At 43.2% G+C, this 19,995-nt stretch overlaps 1 protein-coding gene across 5 annotated transcripts in view; it reads right to left on the bottom strand.

Moving 5' to 3' along the window:
- jmjd1cb (jumonji domain containing 1Cb) overlaps positions 1 to 19,995 on the bottom strand; it is a 150,796-nt gene that overhangs the window by 31,700 nt on the left and 99,101 nt on the right. For 4 of the 5 annotated variants that reach the window (XM_047378097.1, XM_047378092.1, XM_047378093.1 and 1 more), the window contains 9 exons: positions 14,430 to 14,535; positions 14,184 to 14,308; positions 12,173 to 12,313; positions 11,643 to 11,684; positions 9,848 to 10,118; positions 7,229 to 7,777; positions 6,809 to 7,151; positions 5,187 to 6,141; positions 4,893 to 5,054 (listed from right to left, as the gene is read on the bottom strand). In XM_047378097.1, coding sequence (XP_047234053.1) covers positions 4,893 to 5,054; positions 5,187 to 6,141; positions 6,809 to 7,151; positions 7,229 to 7,777; positions 9,848 to 10,118; positions 11,643 to 11,684; positions 12,173 to 12,313; positions 14,184 to 14,308; positions 14,430 to 14,535 — 2,694 coding nt within the window. The remainder of the gene's footprint in view (positions 1 to 4,892; positions 5,055 to 5,186; positions 6,142 to 6,808; positions 7,152 to 7,228; positions 7,778 to 9,847; positions 10,119 to 11,642; positions 11,685 to 12,172; positions 12,314 to 14,183; positions 14,309 to 14,429; positions 14,536 to 19,995) is intronic. The other variant, XM_047378094.1, reaches the window with a different exon arrangement.

Raw genomic sequence — 19,995 nt, 5'->3', positions numbered from 1 at the left:
TGACAGTGGGTTTGTTGAAGCAGGTGTATGATGGCATCTTTAACTCAAACTCCTAGCGATAAGCAAACTGAAGGAGGTCCTGATAGTTTATTGTTTGATTATTCAGGTGGTCCAACAGGAGTCTCTCTAGGACCTTCATGATGTGGGATGTCAGGGCAACAGGTCTATAGTCATTGAGGACTGATGGGTGAGTTTTCTTTGGTACTGGAACAAGACAGGAGGTCTTCCACAACACTGGAACCTTCTTCTGGGCCAGGCTTAGGTCGAAAAGTTGCTTCAGAATCCCACAGAGCTGCTCTGCACAGGCTTTCAGGACTCTGGGGCTGACACCATCTGGACCTGCAGCCTTATTCCGGTTCAATCTCTCAAGTTGCCTATTCACCTGACTTCTTGAGACACAGGTGGAAGGTGAAGGCAAAGGGAGCATCAGTATCTTCTGATTTGGTTGAAGGCAAACAGGTAGAAGCAGAAGTATCCATGGCCAATGTGGAAGATAAAACATTTGAGGTGTGACTTTTGCTGGAGGTTGCTCTCCAGCTTCCTCTTGTACACCTCCTTGCCGTTTCTTATCTTGACTTCTAGTTGCTTCTGTATACTCCTTAATAATTCCCTGTCTCCCTCTCTGAAGGCTCTTTTTTTTTTGTTAAGCAGGTCCTTCTGGTCACTAGTGATCCAGGGTTTGTTATTGGGGAAGCATCTCACCATTCTGTTGGGGATGGTGTTATCCACACAGACGTTTACAGGTCCTTCTCAAAATATTAGCATATTGTGATAAAGTTAATTATTTTCCATAATGTAATGATGAAAATTTAACATTCATATATTTTAGATTCATTGCACACCAACTGAAATATTTCAGGTCTTTTATTGTCTTAATACGGATGATTTTGGCATACAGCTCATGAAAACCCAAAATTCCTATCTCACAAAATTAGCATATCATTAAAAGGGTCTCTAAACGAGCTATGAACCTAATCATCTGAATCAACGAGTTAACTCTAAACACCTGCAAAAGATTCCTGAGGCCTTTAAAACTCCCAGCCTGGTTCATCACTCAAAACCCCAATCATGGGTAAGACTGCCGACCTGACTGCTGTCCAGAAGGCCACTATTGACACCCTCAAGCAAGAGGGTAAGACACAGAAAGAAATTTCTGAACGAATAGGCTGTTCCCAGAATGCTGTATCAAGGCACCTCAGTGGGAAGTCAGTGGGAAGGAAAAAGTGTGGCAGAAAACGCTGCACAACGAGAAGAGGTGACCGGACCCCGAGGAAGATTGTGGAGAAGGGCCGATTCCAGACCTTGGGGGACCTGCGGAAGCAGTGGACTGAGTCTGGAGTAGAAACATCCAGAGCCACCGTGCACAGGCGTGTGCAGGAAATGGGCTACAGGTGCCGCATTCCCCAGGTCAAGCCACTTTTGAACCAGAAACAGCGGCAGAAGCGCCTGACCTGGGCTACAGAGAAGCAGCACTGGACTGTTGCTCAGTGGTCCAAAGTACTTTTTTCGGATGAAAGCAAATTCTGCATGTCATTCGGAAATCAAGGTGCCAGAGTCTGGAGGAAGACTGGGGAGAAGGAAATGCCAAAATGCCAGAAGTCCAGTGTCAAGTACCCACAGTCAGTGATGGTCTGGGGTGCCGTGTCAGCTGCTGGTGTTGGTCCACTGTCTTTTATCAAGGGCAGGGTCAATGCAGCTAGCTATCAGGAGATTTTGGAGCACTTCATGCTTCCATCTGCTGAAAAGCTTTATGGAGATGAAGATTTCATTTTTCAGCACGACCTGGCACCTGCTCACAGTGCCAAAACCACTGGTAAATGGTTTACTGACCATGGTATCACTGTGCTCAATTGGCCTGCCAACTCTCCTGACCTGAACCCCATAGAGAATCTGTGGGATATTGTGAAGAGAACGTTGAGAGACTCAAGACCCAACACTATGGATGAGCTAAAGGCCGCTATCAAAGCATCCTGGGCCTCCATAAGACCTCAGCAGTGCCACAGGCTGATTGCCTCCATGCCGCGCCGCATTGAAGCAGTCATTTCTGCAAAAGGATTCCCGACCAAGTATTGAGTGCATAACTGTACATGATTATTTGAAGGTTGACGTTTTTTGTATTAAAAACACTTTTCTTTTATTGGTCGGATGAAATATGCTAATTTTGTGAGATAGGAATTTTGGGTTTTCATGAGCTGTATGCCAAAATCATCCGTATTAAGACAATAAAAGACCTGAAATATATCAGTTAGTGTGCAATGAATCTAAAATATATGAATGTTAAATTTTCATCATGACATTATGGAAAATAATGAACTTTATTACAATATGCTAATATTTTGAGAAGGACCTGTACACCTCTTGCTTGGGGCTTCTTGCCAGGTGAGTTTATCCCGTCTTGGTATGGGGTTTGCGGTTATGTTGTGGGGATGGTGCTCAGTGGTGTCTGTCCTGTTCCGCCTGTGGGCGGAGGTTGGGGTGGCATTGTGTGGGCCCCTTGCCTTGTCGTCGCGGCACGCTGTGTGGTGGGGGGCAGGATGTGGCGGGGTTGATTGGAGTAGGCTGTGTGTGGAGATTGCGCTGTGTGGGTGGACCTTCATCAACTTTTCGGAGCTCATCTGTGGGGGTGTGCCTCTGTGGGGAGGGGATTCACGGCATTTGGGTTCGGGGGCATGTGTTCGATATCTGTGTTCTGGTTCGTGGTGGCCCTGTGGGGAAATTCATGTTGGGGTTCATGGACGATGGGGGGCTCATAGCGTTGAGATCAGAATTAATTGGGGTGTTGGGACTGTTTCATCCTGTGGCGGCTCTGGTTGGGGGCTCACTTGGACCAGGTAGACCCCTCTTTTGTACGTGGCCCCCTCTTAGGATGGGGGTCATATCAAATGTTCTATATTGAGCCACGGTTACCACTAAATACATCTTGCAATCATTACTACCATGCACAACTTGGTAGCAATGCTGACATTATGTATATGTTTCTGCAGGTGTAGAATGCAAGCATGGTGTTATATTTTATTCACTTCATCCTTCTTTCTTTCCTCCATCGTTTTCTCCTTCTTTCCCCTTTTTCTTTTTGCCCCACCTCTCTCTTTTTCGTGCTTTTTATTTTTTCCTTTTCGTTAGCCGAAATCATCCGTATTAAGACAATAAAATACCTGAAATATTTCAGTTAGTGTGCAATGAATCTAAAATATATGAATGTTAAATTTTCATCATGACATTATGGAAAATAATGAACTTTATCACAATATGCTAATATTTTGAGAAGGACCTGTATATAGTCGGTCACACACTCAGTCATGGTATTGATGTCCTCTCCATGTCCTCTCCACAGTGCATCCCAGTCTGTAGCCTCAAAGCAACCTAGCAGGGCTTCTTCAGCTTCCTGTGACCATCTTCTCACAGTTCTCTTTATTATAGGCTGCCTCTGAACAAGAGGCTTATATTTTGAGAAAAACATGATTGTGATTTGATTTGCCTATAGTAGGTCTCGGTTTAGAGATGCATGAGTCCTTGACATTTGTATGAAACAAATCCCGCTTTTGGTTTCTCTGGTAGAGCAGCTGACAAACTGTAGAACTTTGGAAGTATAGCAGAGAGTGAAGCATGGTTAAAATCACCAGATATTGCCACAAACGCAATGGGGTGTTGTCTCGGTAGCTTAGCAACAACTGAGCTGATGGCATCACATGCAGTGATGGAAACAGCTAAAGGTGGAGCGTATACTGTTGCCAAAATAACACTGGTGAACTCTCTGGGTAAATAATATGGACAAAAACCTACTGTTAACAGTTTAATATCTGGACTGCAGAGACGACACTTCACAGTTACATGTCCTGGATTACACTATCTGTTGTTCTCAAATACTGCCAGTCCACCTCCTTTGTGTTTGCTGCTCCTCTTTAAATCTCTGTTTGCTCGTATGGTCAGAAAGGCTGGCAGAGAGACACTGGAGTCTAGGATATGATCCTGCAGCCATGTCTCAGTGAAACACATAATACTACATTCCCGAATACTCTGGCTGGGTCCTTTGTAGGGCTTGGAGTTCATCAACTTGTTTCCCAATGATCTCACATTGTCCATCATGATCGATGGAAGAGATAGTTTGAACTTCCTCCTTCTTTTGCTTCTCTTTGCTCCTGCTCTCTATCCTTCCGACATCATCCGACACCGGAGAGGATAGTCGTCCAAAAAATATAAATGTCATCCACCACAAGAGGAATTTGTGTTGTCAAAAACAAATAATCAGAATAAAAAGTAAGAGCTACTGCAACCTGTTGCCACCTTGAGCGTCGCAATTGAGGCGGTCTTTCTAGGTTGAAGGTGATCTGGTCAGAACAGACCAAAACTAAATAATGTTTAGGACATGCAAAACATTATGACCAGCAAAACACCACTACCACCCTGCAGACAGTAACCCCAGTGTGAAGCATGGTGGCAGCATCAAGCTGTGAGGCACTGTAGCTGGTCAGAGTTGATAGGAAGATGGATGGAGCTAAATATATACCAATGCTGGAAGAAAACTTGTAAGAGGCTGCAGAAGACCTGAAATTTGGACACAGGTTCTTCTTCCAGCAGGACAACCACTCTAGAATGGCCCAGTTAGAATGGCCTAGTCAAAGTCCAGACCGAAGTCCAATTGAGAATCTGTAGCAACACTCCATCCAATCAGGTTAAGCTTGAGCTATTTTGCAAATAAGAATTGTGAAACCTTCAGTCTGTAGATGTGCAAAGCTGGTAAAGACATATCTCAAATCTTTTGATTTTTATTTGTAAAAAAAATTAAATCATCATATAATTTTTCTTTCATTTAACAGTTATGTGCTACTTTGTGTTAGTTTATCTTCTACATGTGTGCTGTAGACCAACGGACCTCTGAGGATTAGACCTACCCTTCTTAGAGATGCCTCAGAATTCACAGTGATGGGATTTTCAGAGTGGACCCATTTGGCGGTTGACGGCAGGTTGAGTCCTGGGGCGTAGGGTGGTGGTGTTCCATTAGGGTAAGGCCATATGATAGGGTATAAACCAAGACCTGCTGCCCCACCATGACTCTGAAAACAAAGACATGGTTTCTGTAGATATTTTTGCTAATGCAACATTACCACTACTTTTAGAATAAAAGGATGAGTTAAAAAAGTGCAAAATGTCAGTTTATTGTGATTATTATGAATCAGGAGACACACCTGTAAGAACTGCTGCTGATGTGTGGTGGCTGGATGAGGAAGGGCAAGGTGACTCAGACTGCCCGGGGCGTCCAGCCGAGGGTGCCCCCCAAAGAGAGTCCCCGGAGGGGGGTGCATAGCTGAGAGCATTCCAGGGGGCAGAAGGTGGGGATGAGGTAGGGGCGAGGAGTGAGGAGGGGCGAGGAGGTGAGAGGTGCCATGGGGATGCGATGCAGATGTTAGGCAGGTGGAGTGGGGAGAGGGTGAGTGCAAGGTGTGCAGGTGGGGATGAAGATAGGCTGTCATTTGGTTAGGTGAATTAGTTTGAGTGACAGAGTTCTCTGTGTCAGAGCGAACTAGTGCAGGGTCCCTGTAAACAGTGAAAGTTTCGTTCTTGTCATAGACCAGCGGACTCTTGGTGCTTCTGCTTGTACTGACTCCACCCACCCCAGCCCGCAAGGGCACTGGTTTGAAGCCAGAGCGAGGAGGTTCTGCTAAGTCTACTTTAATGGGCAAACAACCACTTGGAGATGGGGAGGAATCTGAGTACCTCAGGACTTTATGTTTGCTGACCTCAGGAGAAGTATTTGTTTTTGGTTTAGAAATGTCCAAGAGGGCTGGGTGGGGCTTAGCTCTAAGAAGGTCAGCAGGGTTTGTGCTGGGATATGGCTGGTTGTGAGAGCTGTTTGGGGGCTGGGGTTTCTGTTTCAGTGAGTCGAGCTGAACAGTACTGGGTGTGGAGCTAAGGCTGACTTTGGATTTGGTCAAGTCAGGGGGGGTGCTCTTGTTGAAGGGTATTTGTTGCTGTGGAGTTTTTCTGGATTCCTCAGCTAAAGGTGGAGGAACTCCATGGTGGACAGATGTGTGTTGCTGCTCATGCAGCTGCTGCTGTTGATGATGGTGAAGCTGAAGATGAGAAAGTACAGTTTTCTCCTTGTCCATCAGGGGCTTGTTGTCAGCTATTGATGGGGCAGGCCTTAAAAAACAAAAGAAACTTTAACAAAACTGTTCATTTCTTCAACAATATGATTAAAACCGCTTAAACACTGATTATGACTGATGTTTGAACCATTATAAAGACGACAGACAAATATTTCTGCTGTGCATGATCCTGGATCAGCGAGCTGATCTACTCAGAAAAGGATATTTTGGGGCTCGACAATGAAAACCAAGCTCTCTGTGTCAATTTTAGGACTAAAAACCAAAACAAAGAAAGAGAAATACATGAAATTAAACCAGCACATATTTTTAACCTCATTGTTTTATTTTATGCAAAAGTTTTCAAAAGTAAATTTATTTTCCTTAAAAAAAAAACCTCTTACTGCATGTTCTGTCACAGCTGCATTTTTTTTTTTTTACAGATATTTGGTAGTTTGAAAATTTCTACATGAATGTTAATCAGTCCAGTTAGTTTGCTCTGTTAGGTATGGTGAGATCTTGTGGAATCCAACACAAATAAATAATAACTGCCTTCCGAGCTTAGTTGTCTCAAAAATTACGGAATTTGATCCATGTCATTTATTTTTTTTATTTAAGCAGTTTAACATTTCTTACACTGCTTGATGGAAATTTTATGTTTCCCCCGTAGTATTGTTTTTATTGCTGCATGAATTTAACATGTAAAAACAGAAAAGTACACTCACCTCGGGCCCTCAGTTGTTGCAAACTCTAACTTGCTGTTAAAACTTTTGGGTGATTTAACACTGCCTCCTTTAACTCCTGCGGGCTTCATCACTGAGTCCACGTCCATTCTGCGGCTTCCCTCTGATGGGGAGGGGGAAGTAGGTATAGGAGGTGAGGAAATGGGGGAAGAGTTGAGGGGGAGGTACGGAGAGAGGGCAACTGACTCGTCTTTCTGGGAGGCGAGCAGTGCTGACACGGCCTCGGAACTCTCCTGGTCTACAGTTGCCTGGGCGTCATCTGTGATGTCAATCACGCTGCTGCCATGGAGATGAGACAGTGATGGTGTCTGGGATGGAGATGATGCTAAAAGATAAACATTAAACAGGGTAAAAACCTGAAAGCAGCTGGCATGCCTCACACAGCAGCAGACTGGAGCCTACCTTTAACAGCGTTCTTGCTGTTCTCCAAGGTTCCACTTTGGGCCATGTCAGGTATAAGAGATGTTTGGTGGAGTGGAGATCGGGTGATCTGAGTCAGTGCCACTAATTCCTCCTCTTCATTTGTTAGAGTTTGACCTGATTCCTTTAATGCACCTTTCTTAATGTCCTCCGCTGATTGAAGCTCCGCCCACGGAGATATGCACCTGATGAGAGTTGAGGTATCGCTCATTTTGGGTCCCTTTAACACTGGCTTCTCATCATCCTCCATTTTGGAAATGGCACTTTTTAGCACATTACTGCTGCGAGTCTTTAGCTCATTCTCAGAGTTAGGCTCTGAGGAGGAAGAGGAGGAGGAAGAAGATGATGAGGATGATGAAGAGGAGGAGCAGGATGATAAGTGGGTGGTCCTCTTGTGTGGGTTTTCTGAGTCACTGCTCTCTGACAGATCTGATGTTATGTCACCCTTCAGCCTCTTGAGACCTGCTTTCTTGTCATCTTCTTCACCTTTCCTACGTTTGTTTGCAGTTTGTTTTACCTTGGCCTTGGATTCTGGAGAACAAAAACACTAGTTATTAATTGCTAGTTTTATCATGTTACAAAAACATTATGTACTAAGCTCAAAATGTCGGTTTAGATGTAGTGAGGTCTGTTTAGTGTGTTGCAATCTGAAAACAATGAAGGGTGAAGGGTGTCCCTTGGATGGGTGGATCTGGAAACATGAGGGGGTCTCACAGAACTAAGATGATTGAGTTAACTGAGCAGCAGACTGCCAGCAGACCCAGATACAGTGGGGAGACCAATTATTTGATACAAGTTCACAGGTTTTCCTACTTGCAAAGAATGTAAAAGTCTTACATTTTTACTCTTCAACTGTGAGTGACGGAATATAAAACAAAAATCCAGAAAATCACATTGCGTGATTTTTAAGTAATTTATTAGAATTTTATTGCATGACATCAGTATTTGATCACCTAACAACCAGTAAGAATCCCGGTTCTCACAGGCCTGTTAGTTCTTCTTTAAGAAGCCTTCCTGTTCTCCACTCATTACCTGTATTAACCACACCTGTTTGAACTCATTATCTATATAAAAGTCCACACATTCAGTCAAACAAACTCCAACCTCTCCACAATGGCCAATACCAGAGAGCTGTGTGAGGACATCAGGGATAAAATAGTTAACCTGTACAAGGCTGGGATGGGCTAAAGGAAAATAACCAAGCAGCTTGGTTCCTGGCGCAATTAAAACAAAATGGAAGAAGTTCAAGATGACAGTCAATCTCCTTCGGTCTGGGGTTCCATGCAAGATCTCACCCCATGGGGCATCAATGATCATGAGGAAGGTGAGGGATCAGCCAAGAACTACACAGCAGGACCTAGTGAATGACCTGAAGAGAGCTGGGACCACAGTCTCAAAGCAGACCATTAGTAACACACTACGCTGTCATGGATTAAAATCCTGCAGCAGAAGCAAGGTCCCCCTGCTCAAGCCAGTGCATGTCCAGGTCCGTCTGAAGTTTGTCAGTGACCATCTGGATGATCCAGAAGAGGAATGGGAGAAGTTCATGTGGTCTGATGAGACAAAAATAGAGCTTTTTGGGCTAAACTCCACACGCCGTGTTTGGAAGTAGAAGAAGGATGAGTACAACCCCAAGAACACCATCCCTACCATGAAGCATAGAGGTGGAAACATCATTCTTTGGGGATGCTTTTCTGCAAAGGGGACAGGACGACTGCACCGTAATGAGGGGAGGATGGATGGGGCCATGTATCAGGAGATCTTAACCAACCTTCTTCCCTCAGTAAGGGCGTTGAAGATGGGTCGTGGCTGGGTCTTCCAGCATGACAATGACCCGAAGCACACAGCCAGGGCAGCTAAGGAGTGGCTCCATAAGAAGCATCTCAAGGTCCTGGAATGGCCTAGCCAGTCTCCAGAACTGAACCCAAACGAAAATCTTTGGAGGGACCTGATTATTGCTCAGCGACAGCCCTGAAACCTGAAGGATCTGGAGAAGATCTGTATAGAGGAGTGGTCTAAAATCACTGCTGCAGTGTGTGCAAACCTTGTCAAGAACTACAGAAAACATCTGATATCTGGATCTGCAAACAAAGGTTTCTGTACCAAATATAAAATTTTGTTTTTCTGATGTATCAAATACTGACGTCATGCAATAAAATGCTAATTAATTACTTAAAAATTACACAATGTGATTTTCTGGATTTTTGTCACTCAAAGTTGAAGAGTCCCTATGATAAAAATTAAAGACATTTCTATCCTTTGCAAGTGGGAAAACCTGCTAAATCGGCAAAGTATCAAATACTTGTTCTCCCCACCGTAGGTGTGTTCTCCTTTCTAGTAACCGTTTATGTGAGATGAAACAAGCGTTTTTTTGTTGTTTGTGTATGTTTTTGTTTTACAATCTAACTTATTGGTATTATCAATAATCAGAAAATACTCTTGACTAAATAATATAGTAGTTTTATGAGGAAAATGTTAGATGTTTGAATCAACAAAACGTACATATTTTCTGTGGCTAAAGCATCATCTGTACAGCAACTCATTCCTGCCTTTAAATACACATTCATTTAATTTCAGACGTGTGTGGCTGACAGTCCTCACCTCGCCCAGTGGTTTCTTCTATCTTGTCCTTGTCCTCCTCTGGAACACTGCTATCTGATCCTTTTCTCCTGAAAGAGCGAGCGTTGCGCAGATCTCTTTGTTCACGACCGTTTCCACCAGGTGAGTGGTAAGACTGGCCAACTGTCTGCTGGAGTTGATGCGACTGACTTTGCTGCTGAGAGGCCGGAGGTCCCTGTGAGCTCTTAGGATTGGGTCCTGATGGCATCATAATGGGACGAGGGCTGTTGGCCTGGGCTCGGGTGTAATGACTCTGTTAGAATAAAAGAGGTTAGATGTACATAAACAGACATCAAAAATCAGACAGTAAACAGAATCATCATCATCCTATAGGTTGCAGTTTCTATGTCTGCTGACCACAGCTGGGAGTTCTACCTTTAAGCCAGATGTTCATTTAAGACATTTAAAGACCCATTTAAAACAAAACTCTGAATCTATTTGCGACTTTAACCTGAAGCTGACTATTAAGAGTATCAGCAGACAGAAACAAAATGTCACAGTTAACATGACGTACTGCACAATTTAAAAATTTGTATTAGAACAAAGACAAGGGTTCTAAGGCTCGGCAGCAGATCCTTCACAGGGTTGATGTATAAAGCGGAACCATTAAAAACATGTCGGTATATCAAGACCCCATATGAAGTAAGCCAGTCTGGTATCACTAACTCACCCTAACCCTAGCCAAGGCTCACAGGAATACAATGATGATACAAATAAATAATATGCGGAAAACACGCTTGGTAGAGCTGATGAGAGAACACTAAAATCATAACTGACACAAATTCAACATTATAGGAGAAAAGTGAGAGTGAATTACAGGTTTTAGACTATTTTATGATTGTCAGGCTAAGAAATCCTGAAAGTCTATGTTGGTGGTAAGGAAAGCAGTGAGTCTAACGATGTTCGGAGTTCATAGAAGTTTAAAAATATTAGCAGGTTAATATGTATATCATGTGTAACATTGTTACACATTTTCTGAGTAATTTAGTGCTAATATGATTGAACCATGAACACCTTTCAGATCATACCTGTGATCTAAATGTGGTCTCCTCACAGATTGGAGGGTTGAAGTGAACCCACCAATACTACGCCCCTATTTCACCTTTGGAGGTTGTTACAAATCTGCAGCAACTATGAGCTATAAGGGGCATTATGGATTTCCAGAACAAGAGTGACATAGTAAATGAAACAAAGTGAATAGACACCAACAACTGGAATCTGTGGATGTGTAGAGAACAGGCCCACTGAATGATCCTTCAGTGGACGTCAGATCTGAGAAATAAGCCGATCAGCAGAATCTGGTGCAGATATTAACATGTTATTATTATTATAAAGAAGAATATGTCCTACGTGTATTTAAAGCACTAAATGCATTTGGGTAGCCAGCATGAGGACCGCAACACAGAGCTCAGCTAGATGCAGGAGAAATGCCCCACACACAAATACTCAGGTGAATGATGAGAGTTGTAGGCCACAGCCTTTTGGTTCCTCCACAATCCCAGCAGCATTCCCTGAAGGCTCACTGGGTATGCGACCTCCACAGGTCAACTTGTATGATGTGAAAGGTCCAAATGGTCCATTATGGCACGGTTTTAGTTGTGTTTATTATGAAAGGATGATCTGAAAAGGGCCAAAGCTACAGGTAATCAGTAATTAATCTGCCTGCCCTTAATTTACTAGGAAACAATCTTAACTTCTACTTTTGCAGTGTGTTCTGAAAGGTGTAGGCACAGAGGGTTCTGAGGGCTAGTAGAGAGGTGGGGGTTTTTAAGGGTACCTGAGAGTTGCCAGTGGTCCCGACGGGTCTCCCTCCTGTCATCTTTAATGTATCAAAAATAAAGAAAATAATAAAAACAAAAAGAAAGTCAAAATGAAAGCAAATTAAATGAATGTGGGACAAGGACAGATTTTGTTAATGACTGTGGTAGCAGAAGTAATTCTACATGTTCATCTTATGAGGCATCTAAAAACAAAGATAAAATCGAAAACAAAATAACATAAAAGAAAATGATAACATTCATGTATTCAGCTGACACAGCAGTGACATGAAAGGAACTGACTGAGCATAAAAACCCAAACTTCCCTCAACTATGACGAAAGGTGAGGATAATTACGCTTTAAAGGAACCTAGCGTGAGTCTCTTGTTTTTAAATCATCTGTTTTTGATGTTCAAAATTACAATCAGCTACGTGATCTAGAATAAAATAGTCCAACCACAGAAAGCCTGATCTACAATGGCCAGAAATCTATTCTGAACAAGGCTTACACAAGATCTATTAGAACATGCATGAGTTCAGATATACTCACATGGGCAGAGTTGTTCTGGCTAGATCGCGACCTACGCCTAGACGTGATGCCAATGTTTTCTCCTTTTAGCAAAGAGTGGACTACATCATCCAGAAAGGTCATCTGCACCATAGATGGGTCCACATTCTGAGGCTCTAGCACCTGAACACACAGCAGTCTGGGTTTAAACTGTTCACTGTTAATCAAGGGACATTTCCTGGTCAGAAAGACCATACCCCATCATTTTCTGGTGCCTGTTTGAAATTCTTCCATGATCCCAACATACAGTACAGACCAAAGGTTTGGACACACCTTCTCTTTCAAAGAGTTGTCTTTATTTTCATAACTCTGAATATTGTAGCTTCACACTGAAGGCATCAGAACTATGAATTAAAACATGTGGAATTATATACTGAACAAAAACGTGTGAAACAACTGAAAATATGTCTTATATTCTAGGTTCTTCAAAGTAGTCACCTTTTGCTTTGATTACTGCTCTGCACACTCTTGGTATTCTGTTGATGAGCTTCAAGAGGTAGTCACCTGAAATGGTTTTCCAACAGTCTTGAAGGAGTTCCCAGAGATGCTTAGCACTTGTTGGCCCTTTTACCTTCACTCTGCGGTCCAGCTCACCCCAAACCATCTCGATTGGGTTCAGGTCCGGTGACTGTGGAAGCCAGGTCATCTGGCGCAGCACCCCATCACCCTCTTTCTTGGTCAAATAGCCCTTACACAGCCTGGAGGTGTGTTTGGGGTCATTGTCCTAGCGCTTGATGGTTTTTGCGAATGCACTTGGGGACACTTTCAAAGATTTCCCAATTGTTCGGACTGACTGACCTGCATTTCTTAAAGTAATGATGGCCACTCGTTTTTCTTTACTTAGCTGCTTTTTTCTTGCCATAATACAAATTCTAACAGTCTATTCAGTAGGACTGTCAGCTGTGTACTGCACAACACAACTGATGGTCCCAATCCCATGTATAAGGCTTGAAATCCCACTTATTAAACCTGACAGGGCACATCTGTGAAGTGAAAATCATTTCAGGTGACTACCTCTTGAAGCTCATCAACAGAATGCCAATTGGCAGTAATCAAAGCAATAGGTGGCTACTTTGAAGAACCTAGAATATAAGACATATTTTCAGTTGTTTCACACGTTTTTGTTCAGTATATAATTCCACATGTTTTCATTCATAGTTCTGATGCCTTCAGTGTGAAGCTACAATATTCAGAGTTATGAAAATAAAGACAACTCTTTGAATGAGAAGGTGTGTCCAAACGTTTGGTCTGTACTGTAAATGAATCCTAATCTAGGCTTTTAACTTTTGCGAAGCAGAGAAATTATTTTAAAACACAGAGAACTTGTTACAACCATACAGGCAATGTGGGTAAAATTTACGAAAGTGAAGAGCACATCGGTTGTGAGAAAAGAAAGATTCTTTGGTAAGAAAATGTAAAATTTTACCATAGATTTGCTTACCATGAGCCTTCTGTCACCACAAAACCTTTATTATGAACCAGGATCACATTTCTAAATACATCTTGTTTCCAGATTGTCCTCCTATCTGGTTTCACCCACCATATTTAACTTTCACAGCAAGCACTGTCTTTCTGGTATCGGCCAAATGAACAGCAGATTGTTTGTCAGTATTTGAAGATTTCCTCCCCTTCCACATGAGTACCATTAGCTGGAAGTAGCTTTTTCGGGCAAAATGAGAAAAAATGTTCTTGAGAAACAATTTACTGTAGATGAACTTATAGAGTTTGAGTAGCAAGACACAAGGGGTCCATGGAATTACAATAAGACTATTATGTTAAGATAGTGTAGAAAAGTGAGACTTTCAGCTTTTTCCTTTCACTTCTAAAATGTTTTATTACACAACAAGTGCCAGGCAGGCTAATATTAGGTTCCTCATAACACAGTAGTGCTGAATCATAACAGATCACAACAGAGCAAAAATTGCAACATCTGCAGTTGAACGCAAAGTTATTCTTAACCCCGGGAGAGTTTCCTTTTCCACCAATCATGTACCTGGTCATTCATAACAACCATGTTTCTACTGAAGAGGTCGTGGTGTGTAATGATCCCAGTGAACCACTGGGTGGCCGAGTCTTGTCTGTACACACGCACGCGGTAGCCATTCAATGAGTAAGGTCCTGAAGAGAAAAGGACACAGTGTATAGAGAACATGGTTTAAATATGCGACTTTACTTCACATTGGACCATAATTCAATACAATAAATACGAGAAAAAAAAAATCACCTTATTAACGCTTACCTTGCATAAAAATCTCCTGCACCTTCTGGTTTTTAAGCCAGCCTTTCACTTCTTCATGGAGTTGAGGATTGTCTCTTAACACTGGGTTCTGATTGTCCACCTCATCCTGAAAGACATATGTTGGTAAAGGAGTTCATATTAATGAAGCGCTCCCCTTACAAACAGTAATTCATACATTTTTATTAAACATTTTGATGCTAGATGAGCAGATTTTTCTAGTGAGCTAATCTAAATAGTGACATTCAGACCAAAACGCCACTTGGAGACTAACAGCCTCTCTGCAGAAGCTAAATATACAATTAACATTTCAATGAACAGTTTTAGCATGGATCATTTATCCAGTATAAACCAACATTATCAATTTACATGTGGCTCTTTTCTTTCTAAAGTGAGCTCTGTTGTGTACATCACTTCAATGTCCACTTTGAAAAGACTCCCAAGTGCACTATGACCATATGTTATATAGGGTGGCTGTGGAGGGCTATGATTGGATATCATATACAACCACAATGCTGTTATTTCTAAAACCAGGTTTTCATCTCTTGCATCATATTACAGCACAAGTACAGGGGTTGGACAATGAAACTGAAACACCTGTCATTTTAGTGTGGGAGGTTACATGGCTAAATTGGACCAGCCTGGTAGCCAGTTTTCATTGATTGCACCAGTAAGAGCAGAGTGTGAAGGTTCAATTAGCAGGGTAAGAGCACAGTTTTGCTCAAAATATTGAAATGCACACAACATTATGGGTGACATATCAGAGTTCAAAAAAAGACAAATTGTTGGTGCACGTCTTGCTGGCGCATCTGTGACCAAGACAGCAAGTCTTTGTGATGTATCAAGAGCCACGGTATCCAGGGTAATGTCAGCATACCACCAAGAAGGACGAACCACATCAAACAGGATTAACTGTGGACGCAAGAGCTGTCTGAAAGGGATGTTCGGGTGCTAACCTGGATTGTATCCAAAAAACATAAAACCACGGCTGCCCAAATCACGGCAGAATTAAATGTGCACCTCAACTCTCCTGTTTCCACCAGAACTGTCCGTTGGGAGCTCCACAGGGTCAATATACATGGCCGGGCTGCTATAGCCAAACCTTTGGTCACTCATGCCAATCCCAAACGTCGGTTTCAATGGTGCAGCAAATCTTGGGCCGTGGACAATGTGAAACATGTATTGTTCTCTGATGAGTCCACCTTTACTGTTTTCCCCACATCCGAGAGAGTTACGGTGTGGAGAAGCCCCTAAGAAGCATACCACCCAGACTGTTGCATGCCCAGAGTGAAGCATGGGGGTGGATCAGTGATGGTTTGGGCTGTCATATCAAGGCATTCCCTTAGCCCAATACTTGTGCTAGATGGGCACATCACTGCCAAGGACTACCGAACCATTCTTGAGGACCATGTGCATCCAATGGTTCAAACATTGTATCCTGAAGGCGGTGCACCAATACACACAGCAAGACTGGTGAAAGAAACAGTCCTAGGGAGGCCTTACCAGCCTCCCTGGTAAGGCCTACACCAGGGTATTGGAGAGGAGAGTCCGGCCGATAGTCGAACCCCGGCTTCAGGAGGAGCAGTGTGGTTTTTGTCCCGGCTGTGGAACACTGGACCAGCTCTATACCCTCTACAGGGTACTCGAGGGTTCATGGGAGTTTGCCCAACCGGTCCACATGTGTTTTGTGGACCTGGAGAAAGCATTTGACTGTGTCCCTCGTGATGCCCTGTGGGGGGATGCTCCAGGAGTATGGAATCGGGGGCCCTTTACTAGGGGCCATCTGGTCTCTGTACAAGCGGAGCAGGAGTTTGGTCCGCATTGCCGACACTAAGTCGGACCTGTTCCCGGTGCATGTTGGACTCTGACAGGGCTGCCCTTTGTCACCGGTCCTGTTCATAACTTTTATGGACAGGATTTCTAGGCGCAGCCAAGGGCCGGAGGGGGTCTGGTTCGGGGACCAGAGGATTTCGTCACTTCTTTTTGCAGATGACGTGGTCCTGCTGGCCCCCTCTAGCCAAGACTTACAGCACGCACTGGGGCGGTTCGCAGCTGAGTGTGAAGCGGCAGGGATGAAAATCAGCTCCTCCAAGTCCGAGGCCATGGTTCTAGACCGGAAAAGGGTGGCTTGTCCTCTTCAGGTTGGAGGGGAGTTTCTGCCTCAAGTGGAGGAGTTTAAGTATCTTGGGGTCTTGTTCACGAGTGAGGGAAGAATGGAGCGGGAGATCGACAGACGGATCGGTGCGGCTGCCGCAGTAATGGGTCGCTGTGCCGGTCCGTTGTGGTGAAGAGAGAGCTGAGCCGAAAAGTGAAGTTCTCGATTTACTGGTCGGTCTACGTTCCTACCCTCACCTATGGACATGAACTTTGGGTCATGACCGAAAGAACGAGATCCCGGATACAAGCGGCTGAAATGAGCTTCCTCCATAGGGTGGCCGGGCACTCTCTTAGAGATACGGTGAGGAGCTCCGCCATCTGGGAGGGGCTTGGAGTAGAGCCACTGCTCCTCCACAATGAGAGGAGCCAGTTGAGGTGGCTTGGGCATCTATACCGGATGCCTCCTGGACGCCTTCCTCGGGAGGTGTTCCGGGCACGTCCCACCGGGAGGACGGCCCAGGACACGCTGGAGGGACTATTTCTCTAAGCTGGCCTGGGAACGCCTTGGGCTCCCCCCGGAGGAGGTGTCTGGGGAGAGGGATGTCTGGGCGTCTCTGCTGATTCTGCTGCCCCCGCGACCCGGTCTCGGATAAAGCGGAAGACAACGAGTACGAGTGGGCCAACAGTTGTTGTCTTCTCACCAAGCTGCTTGGCTATTTTTCTGTAGCCCATCTCAGCCTTGTAGGTCTACTATTTTATCCCTAATGTCCTTACACAGCTCTCTGGTCTTGGCCATTGTGGAGAGGTTGAGTTTGTTTGAATGAGTGTGTGGACAGGTGTCTTTTATACAGATAACGAGTTCAAACAGGTGCAGTTAATACGGGTAATGAGTGGAGAACAGGAGGGCTTCTTACTGAAGAATTAATTTGCAATAAAATGCAAATTAATTACTTAAAAATCACAGAATGTTATTTTCTCGATATAGATTTTTTTTCTGGATTTAGATTTTTGTTTTAGATTTCGTCACTCACAGTTGAAGAGTACCTATAATAAAAATGAAAGACATCTAAATGCTTTGTAAGTGGGAAAACCTGCAAAATCAGAAATGTATCAAATACTTGTTCTTCCCAATGAAGCCACTGTGGATGTAGAAAAGTAAATCCAAATGGACAAATACCTAGAATGAAAAGGTGCTTTTTATTTTTACCAAGGCTGTAGAGCCCGAGTCTAAGTTGTAGCTGTCACGATTGAAAATGGGACTAGTGTGTCATAGGCTTAAGTTTTATATTTAATCTAGTCCAACCAAGATAAAGAAAAACTCATTTCTGCACAAATGTATTACGGAAAAACATCATTGCAGCCAAAGGTGGAAGGGGTATGACTTGCTGAAAAACCTGTTGGAGCATGGAATGACACTAATTACACCAGCCATGGAGATAACCTACAGGAGAGACTTTTTTTCAGAAATACCACCTTATAAGTAATGCATTTTATTTTGGAGCATGTTACAGGAAGCTGGGTAACTTCAAACTTTACTTCTTGTAAATTTCTCCTCTTCTAGACTCTTTTTTTGTGTGCGTTTCCACTAAAACTGGGCCATTTATGAAGGTTACATCGGTGACACTGCAGGCCTTCTGCAGAAATGTCACTTTAATCTGAGGACACAGACCTATTCAATGGTGAAATCATCCAAAAACAGCATTCACTGTTTTATAGCGCTGACTGAGTCAATACTGCCTCCATAGCTGCCATCTGGATATCAACCTGCTGTCTAAAGACATCACAGAAGACTATTTAATAATGGTTAAGCTCTGAAACTGATTTAAAATACTTCTAAGTCATAAAGAAATTTGTAATAAACCCCAGATCTTCAATTATTCTGCCCTTTGTAACAGAAAAGTTAATTTGTATTTTTTGCGCTGCACAACAGCACCCTCCTGTGGTTTCTTTGATGTAGCGTTCATCAGTGTTAATAGTGGGAAAGAAGGGGCTGACGTTCGATCTGTTCGTGTTTTAAGCTTTGTATTCACCTTGATGTTGCTGCCTTGGACAATATTTGTGAGTGTTGTACACATTGTGTTAATTATGATAAATGGTTTTCTAGATCACATTCAAGAAGGAATATAATACCAGCAAGCCAAGTAATATGGTAGAAGCTAACTGGTAACAAGCTAGAGTATATAATTTGCAAATAGCTTACATATTATTTTGTATTATTTCAGTTTTACGATGTTGACGGTATATGGCAATGGGTGGAAGGCATCCTTCAATAAATGAGCGGGCAAAGAAAACAGTCTCCTTATTGGAGCATTGTTAAGCTGTCTGTTTAGCTGTGAAATGAGTCAACTCATAGCAAGGATAGCACATCAATAATTATATGAAAGCACAGCCGAGGCTTCCTTTAATTAAATATTTCCACTAAGGCTGGGGGATTTTATCACCATATTTAAATGCAAGCTCTGTAAAACTGATATTCAGCATGAGTATGAATGATGTGTTTGCAAATATGAATACAGAACTCACACTCATGTCATTTATAGTTAAAAGAAAACATGGACTGCAGGAGTATAGCCTAGAAGATGAATGTTCTACAATGCTGGGCCTATTTAACCAATGGGAAATGCTTAGCCTTCTCCCACCACCAAGCTCCACCTTTAGTTCAGGGTCCATTCAGAAAGTCCTGCCTCCTTGGCAGGGCTGTTTCAGGACTACATTTCTAACCCTAACATAAAAGACGGGCTAATTTCTAACCTGCAGTTAGAAATTGACCCGCAGGAAAGTTGGAGAGAAGCTCGTTCTTAAATCAACCAATCTTTTACTAGTCTCATACTATTTGTTTTTCTTCCTAGATGTTCTCCTTTTTACTCTGTCTTGCTGCTGTGACAATACAATTTCCCCTCTGAGGGATGAATTAAATCTTATCTGATAAATGTCTTTTACACTCACCAGTCACTTTATTAGGTACACCTGTCCAACTGCTCGGTAATGCAAATTTCTAATCAGCCAATCACATGGCAGCAACTCAATGCATTTAGGCATGTAGACATGGTCAAGACGATCTGCTGCAGTTCAAACAGAGCATCAGAATGGGGAAGAAAGGTGATTTAAGTGACTTTGAACATGGCATGGTTGTTGGTGCCAGACGGGCTGGTCTGAGTTTTTCAGAAACTGCTGATCTACTGGGATTGTCACGCACTACCATCTCTAGGGTTTACAGAGAATGGTCCGAAAAAGAGAAAATATCCAGTAAGCGGCAGTTCTGTGGGCACAAATACCTTGTTGATGCTAGTGGTCAGAGGAGAATGGCCAGACTGGTTCGAGCTGATAGAAAGGCAACAGTAACTCAAATAACCACTCGTTACAACCAAGGCATGCAGAAGAGCATCTCTGAACACAAAGCACGTCCAACCTTGAGGCAGATGGGCTACAGCAGCAGAAGACCACACCGGGTACTACTCCTGTCAACTAAGAA

This window comes from Girardinichthys multiradiatus, chromosome 10 (genome assembly GCF_021462225.1).
Source record: "Girardinichthys multiradiatus isolate DD_20200921_A chromosome 10, DD_fGirMul_XY1, whole genome shotgun sequence".
Lineage (NCBI taxonomy): Eukaryota > Metazoa > Chordata > Actinopteri > Cyprinodontiformes > Goodeidae > Girardinichthys > Girardinichthys multiradiatus.
This window is presented reverse-complemented; position numbering and strand designations above follow the sequence as displayed.